Genomic DNA, 11,252 nt, shown 5'->3' with positions numbered 1-11,252 from the left:
ACAAATATATCAGAAATCTATAAAAAACTCCAAAGTTCCTTAGTGTCCAATGAGTAGTCGTCATTTGTTCTATATTTAATTGTGATTAAATCGAGGACACGTCCATTGATGGAACATTAAGTTACAATTGCGTTGGCAATGGGAAAAGTTAAATGCGTCCACGAAGCTTACTTCTATTTATAGTAAATAATTTCCTGGATGAGCTCAGACCGCTGTCAGTGCTCAAACATGTCGCGACGGAACAATTCTCTCACCGAAGGACTCTTCACTCGGCTTGTATCGGTGATTAGTCGCAGTCCGAATGTGAGGACAATCTTCTACTATAACCCCGTTGGAACAGACTGCCACTTGGAGGAGTATCTACGACCTGAAGCTGCTTCGAACATTCCATTATTTATTTGGCGTTCGGTTGAAACTGTTGTTCAGCTCAATGGGCTCCTTGACGAGGGATTCCTGGTGCTGGCCTGTTTGCCGGGCGTGCATCAGGAGGATCTGCTGAGAGGATTGTCCAATAGTTTGCGCTACTTGCGGCAGGCCTGGCTGCTCATCGAGTTGGCTGCGAGGCAGGACGATGAGCAGTTGGTCACTAAAGTGCTGGAGTTCTGCCATCAAATGGACATGATCAATGCCAATGTGATCTTGCGCAACTTTGAGGCATCCCGGACTGTGTACGGCTACGAGGCGTATCCGGGCTTTTCATTGAGGAAACAATTCTTTGGACTGGACACACCGATCTCCAGCCTCTACCCCGATAAAGTACGGAATCTTCATGGCTATCAAATACGCACAATGCCGGATAACTCCGAGCCGAATACTCTCCTCTACTCAGATCATCAGGGCCGTCCCCAGATTCTGGGCTATGTGTGGAACATGCTGGTGGAGTTTGCTCGTAAACACAATGCCCAACTACAGCTGATTGGCCAGCCGGTGCAGGGCAAGACCCTGACCCACGTGCAGATGTTGGATCTGGCCAGTGACGGCCGCGTGGATGTGGCAGCCAGTGTGCAACCGATTTCGATGCGGTACCTTGACCGCTACCACGAGTACGCCTATCCCGTGCACAGTGCCAGCTGGTGCACCATGCTGCCCATGGAACAACAGCTGAAAGTCAGCGAAGTCTTCACCTGGACAGTGCCCGCCCAGACGGTTGCCCTGCTGGTGCTGCTGTGGCTGCTGCACGAGTTTCTGCGCGGACGCTGGCAGCGGCACAGGCGACTCCAGGCCATCGGTTGGCTGGTGCTGGCCACTCTGCTCACAGCCAACTACCAGGGAAGACTCCTGAGTCTGCTGTTGGAGGCACCCACCGAACCGCCCATCGACAGCTTCCAGGCGATGGCCAACTCCAAGCTGCACATCTTCGGACTACGCTCCGAGTACGCCGCCTACGATTTCGATATGCGCACGAGATTCGCCAGCATTTTCCGACTCAGCAATCTCGCCTCGGAACTGATCCAGCTGAGGAACTCCTTGAACACAAGCTTCGCCTATACGGTGACCAACACCAAGTGGCAGCTCTATGCGGAGCAGCAGGCCCACAGCTCTCGGCCCCTCTTCCGCTACTCCACGGACCTTTGCTACTACCAAATGGTGCCGTTCGCTTTGGTCATTCCCGAGAACTCGCCGCACCGACACACTCTGCACCACTTAATGCTGCAGCTGGCAGAGTCCGGACTGTTTGACCACTGGGTGGATCGGAGCTTCTATTACATGGTCCAAGCGGGGCGCCTCCACATTCGGAACCTCAGCGAAGGGCGTCCCATCCGGCCGCTGTCCAGCGAGGACCTGGCCAATGTGTTCCTGAGCTACGGTACATGTGTCCTAATTAGCCTGTGGCTGTTTGCCTGCGAGCTGCTTGTGCGCCGGGCCAAGTCCTGGCTCGGCTTTTAATTATCCTCGCGACAATTACGCGTGGAAAATTTGTTGGCTGTGATGTGAGCGCGATAAGGCCACAATGGACTAAGGACTCCGTACTGAAACCCCTTGCCACCTTCGGCAAATAGAGACAAAAGCCAGGCAAACAACAAAGGGAAAAGGGAAACTTTTTGTTCACTTCGTGACGGTGACGAGGGTTCTGGCTTGGGTCCTGCTCCTGCTGGAACTGACAGTAGTTAACAATGCTGTTGGCATCGCTGAGTGGTTTCCTACTGTCTTACACTTACACCTTCGTGTCGGCTGTTCCCTGCATTTTTTGTCGACGGCAAAGCCAAATAAAACTAAATGCAAATTGCCTCCTACGAAGACACCGCAGCGACACGACGAGCACCACGAAATGGGAGACGAACGCCGCTTCCCAGCTGCAAAGAAGTGCCCAAACAAACCCCAGACAAACCACAACAAATTCACCAAATTATGTTAAAACCTTGGCAGCAAACAATGAAGAAGGAGAAGAAGTCTAGCACCAACAAATTTGTGGCCTACTCCCGCCAGAAGGGGCACCAAGGGATGTCTGTCTTTTACACTTTGTGGCACTCTCTGTGGCGGTAGGACAACGCAAGAAGTGTCTGATTCGTTGGCCCGTTTTGATTAACATAAAGCGAATAATAGACATCGACTGCCAGCAAACAGCAACAACAAACAACAAACACCAACAGCAACGTGAACAAATTTGATTTCACGATTTTGCACTATTTAGCCAGAGAAGAAGTCGATGTTGAATCCACAGCCAAATCCAAAGCTCAGCTCCAACACCTGCAACTGGCACGGCAACGAGATACTTTTGTGTAATTTCGACAAGCGAAGATGCATTTTTGCATGGTTGCTGTCAAAAGATGTGTTGCAACATTGCACATCTCAATTTCAATTTCAATTTCAATTTCAAATGAGCTCTTGTTAGGCGAATGCATCGACTGTCGAGGAAAACCTTTCAACCAACTCAGTTGACCCTGTTAACATGTTCGCACGCAAATGCCTTCCTGCCTAGTGCAGAAATGATAGAGTAATAAATTCAATAAAGATTGTAATAGCTTTTTAGCATTTTCAGATGACCCAGAAATATCCTCCCAATGCATTTAGATATGTGTATTTTGTGGGATGGGACAATTGGCAGGCCAAGAGCAATTTATGACACACAAGAAGCGCCACGACTTTGTTGACAAATTTCCACAAAACACGAAGCCTGGGGGAATGAATTATGTCGCCGTGATCGACGGGAAAATGAAGCCAGAATCATTGCAACGTAAAAGGTGAGATGCGGGGGCGTGCCATAAGCCAAACTCCGAGAGGCACGACATGTGAGACGTTTTCCAATCGTGCTCTTGGTGTTCCCGGGAGAGTGGCGCCGCCATTAGTTGTCCTCCTCCCGTCCTCCCATGGAGGATTCTCTCTCCAGCCAGCCACTCGAGCCGCTGCTTATAATTTGCTGAAAATTATTAAACGATCAGTCCCAGCCAGCGAAGGTCAGCGAAGAGGAAACTACGCAGGCCGACCGCCGACCGCCGACCGCCGAACGCAAGCGGCAAGCGATCGACATAACTTTCTCCGCAAGACGGATGCGAGGGTGTTGTCAGATGGCATGAAGGATCAGTGGAGTTAAGCTTACGTCGACCATGTAACGTCAAGTCAGCCAGAAACAAAATGCCGCTTTGCACTCCGAATGGTAGTGGCAACACCGACGAACTGATACTCTGACAAAGAAAAGCCACAGGGAATTTGTTGGTAGGCAATGGCGCTATGACTATTTGGATTATATTTACAAATACCCACGAACGTCGCATGCTGCTGCTAAAAACTGTGTTGTCCCTTCTTGTCAGAGTAAACAATGAAGCCAAGAAATATTTCGGCTTAAAAATTCTACAGCTGCAGCCGACTGGTTGTCGGTTGTTCGACGCTGGTTACTGGAATTGGGGCCTCTGGTTCCGAATTGGCATATTTTCTCCCTGTGGTTTTTGTTTCTTATTTCTGCCTTGTGTTTGCTCACATTTCGGGTGCCCTGCCCAAAACAGGTTGAAAGGTCAGGAATTTATGGATTTTACACGGCTGCAGAGACATTCCCAGATGCCCGTAACTTCAAAAGTTTGACATCGCGTCGCCTTGACCCCTTTAAATGCTCATAAAGGTACTCGTAGAAGCGCAGAAGCCCAGTGAGGCGATTATCACAGTGTAAACTTTTCATTTCCCTGTGTGCAACTGCCCTTCCTTAACTATTATTAGCTGTTGGCGATGGGAATCCGATAAGAGCCTTGATTTCATTTCCAAAGCAAATAGGAGTAGAGGCAAACAGAGCTGCTTCCAACTGCGAGCCTCGCTTGTCCTTCAGTTCTGGTTTAGGGTCCGCGACATGTTGGCTCACTTCAGTCCGAGCATTTCCCTGGAACTGTTGGATCTGTACGGTGTGGTGCTGCAGCTCCTGGTGCCCGGAGAGACCACCGTGTTCTACGACAATCCAAGCGGTCTCAACTGCAGCTGGGATTGGCTCTGGCAACGGAACCTGTCCACCAATCCTCAGATTGTGTGGCAGAGGAATGGGCCCGCCGTGGATCTAGTTCAACAGTTCAACAGAAATCTCTTTGTGCTGGCCTGCCTCTCGCGGAACTCCATTGAGATGGAGCTCCGGGGCCTGTCCTCCAGTCTGAGCCACCTTCGAGGGGTGCGTGTGCTGATCGAAGTACCGGACACTGGCAGCCCCAACGAGGATCTTTTGGCTACTAACATCCTGTCCTATTGTCTCAAGAACAGCATGTTGAATGTGATGCTGTACTTCCAGCAATGGAGTCGCCATCTGAGCATCTATAGCTTTCGAGCCTTTCCCCACTTTGAACTCATCAAACAGAAAATTCTCACCCACGGACCATCCAGACTCCAGCTGTTTATGGACCAACTGGCAAATTTGGGAGGCAAAGAGATCATAGCCATTCCGGACTTGTCGCCCCCAAATACATTCGCGTACAAGGATGCGAGTGGAGCGACGCGAGTGGCTGGCTACCTGTGGAGGTTCATCGAGGAATTTGCGAGCAGCTTGGGTGGCAGGCTGAAGGCGTCGTACCCCACATGGGCTTCGGGCAGGACAGCTGCCAGTCTGTACATGCTGGAGCTGACGCGGAATGCCAGCGTGGACTTTGGACTCACCACCACCATGATAACGGAGAAGGGCTTCAAGAGCTACTATCAGTACTCCTATCCCATGCTCTACTCCAGCTGGTGCACGATGCTGCCCATGGAGCGACCCATGCCCGTGTCCTCGCTGTTCCGTCGGATACTGAGCTACGAGGCAGTGGTTGTGGTAGTGACAGCCAGCGTAGTACTTGGCCTGCTGGTTCCGGCTTTACTCAAATATCTGGGCATCCACTTTCGTGGCAGATTGGTGCACTTGACGCCCCGACTGCTGGCACTCGTCCTCGTCTGTGCCTGTGCGGCCCAACTGCTCTCCCTGCTGATCTCGCGTCCCACCTCTGCCCGAATTGATAGCTTTGACGATCTGCTGCGGTCCAGTCTGAAGATTTTTGGTATGCGCAGCGAGTTCTATTACTTCGATGGCGATTTTCGGGCCAAGTACGCTTCGGCATTCCATTTGACCAACGATCCCACGAAACTCTACGACAATCGAAACTATTTCAACACCAGCTGGGCCTACACCATCACCACCGTGAAGTGGGCTGTCATCAACACCCAGCAGCTGCACTTCTCGCGTCCCGTCTTTCGGCTGTCCCGCAACATGTGTTTCGATGGGTTCATTCAGGGCAGCCTGCTCATCCCGCCGGAGTCTGTCTACAGGGACCGCCTGCATCACTATATCCTGCGAATGGATCAGTCGGGTCTGATTGCTTACTGGATCCGCATGAGCTTCTACGACATGGTCAGGGCCGGACGCATGACCATCAAGGACTACAGTCAAACGCAGCAGCTGCTTGCCCTCACCCTGAAGGACTTTCGGCTCGCCTGGCACCTGAGTCTCCTGGGAGTAATAATTTCCCTCGTCGCATTTGGGCTAGAACTGCTGCGATTCTACATACCCGTCTTTCTCAACAGCCTGTAGAGGAACAAATTTGGTTGAAATTTGGTTATTTTCGTTGTACTCGTATATAAAAATAAATGCAAATTGCTTACCAGGAAGACACCGCAGAAACACGACGAGCGAGCGAGACACGAAATCAGACTCCAAATGCGAAATCAGAAAGAAAAAAAAAACCACAAGAAATCCACCAAATTATGTAAAGCCTTACCAACAGAAACACCAACAAATCGGTGGCCTACTCCCGCCAGAAGGGGCACCAAGGGATGTCTGTCTTTTACACTTTGTGGCACTCTCTGTGGCGGTAGGACAACGCAAGAAGTGTCTGATTCGTTGGCCCGTTTTGATTAACATAAAGCGAATAATAGACATCGACTGCCAGCAAACAGCAACAACAAACACCAACAGCAACGTGAACAAATTTGATTTCACGATTTTGCACTATTTAGCCAGAGAAGAAGTCGATGTTGAATCCACAGCCAAATCCAAAGCTCAGCTCCAACACCTGCAACTGGCACGGCAACGAGATACTTTTGTGTAATTTCGACAAGCGAAGATGCAGCTTCAAAGCTGTCAAAGATGTGGCGTAATGTGGCACATCTTGAATTTGAATTCACAAGTTTATTAGAAACAGTTTTACAACAGTTGTGGAAGGGTTTCGGCACAGTTTTATTTGATTTGCAATCATTTTGATTCATTGTCAGACATGGAACACATCTTATCTGGACATGTTTGACTGTGTGTTGCAGTTTCTTAATGTTGCCATTGAGTTCTGGACATTGGCATTGTGCGGTGATTTATTTGATTTATTTTGAAATTCCACGCCAGAAAGGGAAAACAATCTGCCTTCACCTTGGGACCGTCTTATGAGTCATTTGTGCAGACCACCACTGCTGGGGACTACCACTGTGGCTGCGACTGTGGCTGTCCAGGTGTTCAATTAAGCACTGACGTTGACCTTAATACGCAGGCTGCTGAAAACGGATTGAAAAAGTGCCAGAATTTCTGACAAATTGTCGCCGAATGTGCGCCGAAATCAAGTTTATGGTCAGCCGCACAAAATGTGGCAGCAACAGCGGCAGCGGCAGCGGCATCAGCATCAGTAACAGTGGCAAAGATGTCAACGAATTCTGGACGGTTATCGGAGCCATCGCTTAGAAAGTTGCTGCCTAGCGGTCTGGCATTAAAATGCCAGAGGAAATCGTCAAGCGGAGAGCCGATTGTTGAGTGCCGAGTGCCGAGTGCCGATTCCAAGGTGTTAAAATATGCATTAAAATTGCTGATGAAGCGGCTTGTTCGCTGGCAGGATTACCAAATATTTGCGGCTGCCGCTGCCAAAAGTCAAAAGAAATCAATCAAAATGCCACAATCAACAACAACTACCACCGCAAGGCGCCAAAAGGCAACAAAAGGCCGCAGCGAAACCCACACCAACACCACCAACACCAACAACAACAGACAGAAGCGACAGCCTGACGTGTGCCTAAGACGCTTAGTGGCTGCTGCAAGTCGAGATCAGCAGCAGCTCCAGCAAAAGCTCCAGCTCCAGCAACATCCAACGGCAGACAAGAGACGGCCCCGTGTCTCTAAGTGGACAACAAAACGCCTCCAACACTTTTGGGGCGCGAAAAATGTGTTTGCCATGCAGTTTCTCTCTGGCCAGGCCAAGTGTTTGCCTTCAACTGAATGCCTAATGCGGCAGTTGCAGTGTTGCAGATTCAGTGGATGCTGTGGATGCTGCACTTGTAGTTGCAGTTGCAGTTGCAGTTGCAGGGGCGTGCTCTCCTGGATATATGTGCATGTGTATGTGTCGGGATGTACATATAAATAAAATAAATAAGCCAACGTTGATCTTCATTTGTTGTTGTCGAGAAGTTGACATGACGACTCTGCCTGCCACGGCATTGGCATCGTCATCATTTCCATGCCCCATCATGCCCCAAGCCCGAGCCTGACATATATTTGCATAGTTTTGTCGAGAACAAAATGGCCAGGCAGACAGGCAGACAGGCAGCCAGGCCTCTCGAAACAAAAAGAAATTCGTTGACAAGTGTCTGTCAGGGACGACATCGTGCCGCGCAAATTTGCATGTGGTCGCATCTCACGCTTCGGACCCAGTCGGTGCATCCCATACCGAAATTCCCCCCAAAACCAAAAAACAGAGATTCGTCTTCGCTTATATATTGTGGTGAAATTTTGGGTTGCTTTCTGTTGTGTCTTTAATACCCTATCCAAGGGATCTAACGTGTTTGAGAGAGGATGTTACCAAGACAGCACTTGAGGAGCTCATCCCAGTTCCTGATTCCCTGCAGATTGATGTCTTTTTTCTTCCATATAAGCGGCAGATGGTTCCATCTGCAAGGGTATCCCACAGTTACGACTCTTGGCGCTACCCTTTCTTGCTTTCTTGTTTCTTTTGATGTTTCTGGTTTTTTTGTTTCTGTTTTTTGTTGTCGATCTTGAGCGCACCTTTATGGTCTATTATACTAACGGGAATGCCCCGAGAGCAACGACAATAATAAGCAAATTGATTGAAATATGCGATATCATGGCAAACCGCAGCACCAAGCGGAAACGCTGCCGCTACCTCCATACCTCCGTCCCTCCCTCTCGCCTTCCCGACAGCAGCTTCAGCCCAGACCGATTTCTGTGGTAGCGCATTAAATGTCGATTTCGTTTTGCACCCGCGGCGCAGATACGCAGCTTGCGATACACGAGGTACGCGGCCAGCCTGGCTCCCACATCCATTTTCATATCCACATCCACATCCACTTCAAGGCAAGTTTATGGCGCTCGCCGGGTCACTGCCAATGCTACGCAGAAGGGGTGCGGCCCCAAAAACCCAACCACTGACGCCCACCCAACTGGCCCAGTGGGCAATCTCCGGCTTGGCTGCGGTGGGTTCGGTTCCCGCCGCGTGCTGACTGCTGGCTGCTGACTGCTGAATGCTGAAACCCAATGCGCCGTTCCCGATCCCGATCCCGTTGCCAATGCCGATGTTGATGCTAATGTGCCTTAAATAAATCATTAGCGCATTGTTTGGGGCAAAACTATCCAGCGGACCAAGGCTCTTTGGGGAACATTAAGAAGCGTGCTCCCTCGAAGTGTGGTCAAGCCTTTATGGCACCCCAGAGGTGTCAGTTATGGGAGGCTCCAACGAAAGTGGCAAATGCATTAGAGAATTTCTGGGGCTACAAATTTGAATTTGGATCCGTTGACGTAGATACGCTCGCAGACACGCATTTGGCTACGTTTGAGCCGAAACACTTGTAAGGGGCCAAGAAATTAACCGAACCAAATTGCAGTTGCCACTTGGCGACATGTTAGTAATTAGCATAAGGCGAGTGGCGAGTGGCGAGTGGCAAGTGGCCTCAGCCTGGGCTAGGCGTGTCAGCCGCACCTGCAGCACTCTCCGTCTCAGTCGCTGGCCCAGCCTCATCTCAAGTGATCCCATAAAACGCTGCTTAACACGTTGTTGCCTGAAATGTAAAACTCAACCTTAATGATAACTCTTTGGCTCCAGTGTTTGGGTGTTTTTTATTGACTTTTCATTGATTGCCGACAAGCAGCCGCTGCAGCAGCAGCAGCAGAAAACGCACACAAAATTCTTTTTGAGTTTTGCCGTCTCTGGTGTGTCTTTTTTGGGCGATCGCGTAATTAAAAGGCAAATATAAAAAGTGGCAATATGTGCTAACCAGTTTGGGCTGCTGCCAAGATTTTTCATCGATTTTTTTTCGCATTTGTTCCCTTGCACCAATGTGTTACAATTCACAATTTTGTGTGTTGCCGAGCTGTGTTACCATTTCGCATTCGGGTCCGGCCTAATAGGTACTTTCTAGCCACCGCATGCAAATCCATGAACCAAGGAGGAAGGTGACCGAAGGGGGGGAAGTCCACCAACTGTTGCTGGCCATAAATAGGCAATTTGGCGCTTTGGCCGTTTAACGCCAACATCATCAGCATCATCGGATTGCGAGCTTCGAGCTCCGTGGCAGCCTCCAAACGAATCGAATCGAATCGACTATCATGCACTTAACACCAACAGCTCTTTAACCCGAGAGCCCGAAACGAGGCAAACGGCTCTTACCCTTAAAGGTTTTTGTGCAACAATTTTTGGCAAAATGTTTTCAATCAGAAACTAGGCGGTAACTGCAGCCAGATCCCGATCCCGATCCCGATCCCGTGCCCGAGTATTGCACCGATGATTGCTCTGCTCTCCACACCGAGAGCATGATCGAATCCTCACCATCGGGCAGAAGAGCGACGTACCATGAGGCGCAATCAAGGCCAGCACTCAGTCGGAGCAGCAGCAGCAGCATCGGCAGCAGCATCATTATCAGGCTCGGCTGGGGCTCCGTGCTGATTATCAGCATGTGCACTGGCTGCTGCTCGATGCGGCCGATGCCGATGCCGATGCCGATGACGACGAAGTCGCCGCATGTGCTTTTGCCCTCGATCCATAGATCAAGATCATAAATAGCAATAAGCCAGCCAGACAATGTCTGCTAACTGTTTCAGGCAATCAATCAATCCATCTGAGCCCGCTTCTCGGCCGCAGTCAGCAGTCGGCAGCCGGCAGCCAGCAGCACCATTTCGCGAGTGCTGCCCCATTTGGAAAGTTCATTCAGTTGCGCTTCAGTTTTTTCCTAGGCCGCCTGGATATCCTGCAAGCGAAGAGGTATATCGCAATGCACATAGGAGTTGTTACGATCCACATCGAACCTGTGTCCTACAGGGTACTCCAGAGTTGTACCCAGTCATAGGTACTCGAGCTTCTTTGGAGTCAAAACGTGATCGATTGATTTGCGCGATTGAAGCGCTGCAACTGCAACAGCAACAGCAACAGCAAGTTCAACGAGCCGGTTGACTGACTGACTGACTGACTGACTGACTGCTGACTAGATAATTGTGGCGTTCTCCTGCCACTGATGCCACTTTTTGCACTAAACAGCTGGGGCAGACTCTCACCATGCCCATGCCCCGCTGCATTCCACACCCGGAGTGACTCTTTCTCTCTTTGCAAACTCGCTCTCCGTTGCGCTGAAAGCGGGCAATCTGTCAGGCTGACAGTTGGCCCAGTCGCAGAACTCTCTGCGACCGGCCGCTGTCGGCATTGCATTTGATGATTGATGATTGCTGAAACGCGAACGAAATTATGATTAAATAAGTAATTGTAGTTAAACAAAACGGCGACGACAACAGCCACATCAACCTGACCACGACCACTGGGCCAGCAGACGAAGCAGCAGCTAAATGCTAAGCAGCGAATCATTTTTTCTTCTCTTTTTTGGCATCGGCCAAGTGC

The 11,252-nt window shown here is 50.1% G+C and overlaps 2 protein-coding genes across 2 annotated transcripts; both read left to right on the top strand.

Annotated features, from left to right (window-relative positions):
- The first annotated feature begins 228 nt into the window (after positions 1-228).
- On the top strand, positions 229-1,887 carry LOC117583232. Its single transcript, XM_034271453.1, has one exon. It carries the CDS (start codon positions 229-231, stop codon positions 1,885-1,887), a length of 1,659 nt encoding a protein of 552 aa, XP_034127344.1.
- A 2,374-nt stretch (positions 1,888-4,261) lies between these two features.
- On the top strand, positions 4,262-5,971 carry LOC117582976. The gene has a single exon (XM_034271098.1). It carries the CDS (start codon positions 4,277-4,279, stop codon positions 5,969-5,971), a length of 1,695 nt encoding a protein of 564 aa, XP_034126989.1. The 5' UTR covers positions 4,262-4,276.
- The last annotated feature ends 5,281 nt before the right edge of the window (positions 5,972-11,252 follow it).

Source organism: Drosophila guanche, unplaced genomic scaffold (assembly GCF_900245975.1).
Source record: "Drosophila guanche unplaced genomic scaffold, DGUA_6, whole genome shotgun sequence".
Taxonomy (NCBI): domain Eukaryota; kingdom Metazoa; phylum Arthropoda; class Insecta; order Diptera; family Drosophilidae; genus Drosophila; species Drosophila guanche.
The sequence above is the reverse complement of the archived record's forward strand: the minus strand, read 5'-3'. Positions and strand labels throughout refer to the sequence as shown.

Excerpts from the sequence above, each read along its gene's own strand:
- LOC117582976 (XM_034271098.1), top strand. The coding sequence starts at position 4,277 with ATGTTGGCTCACTTCAGTCCGAGCATTTCCCTGGAACTGTTGGATCTG.
- LOC117583232 (XM_034271453.1), top strand. The coding sequence starts at position 229 with ATGTCGCGACGGAACAATTCTCTCACCGAAGGACTCTTCACTCGGCTT.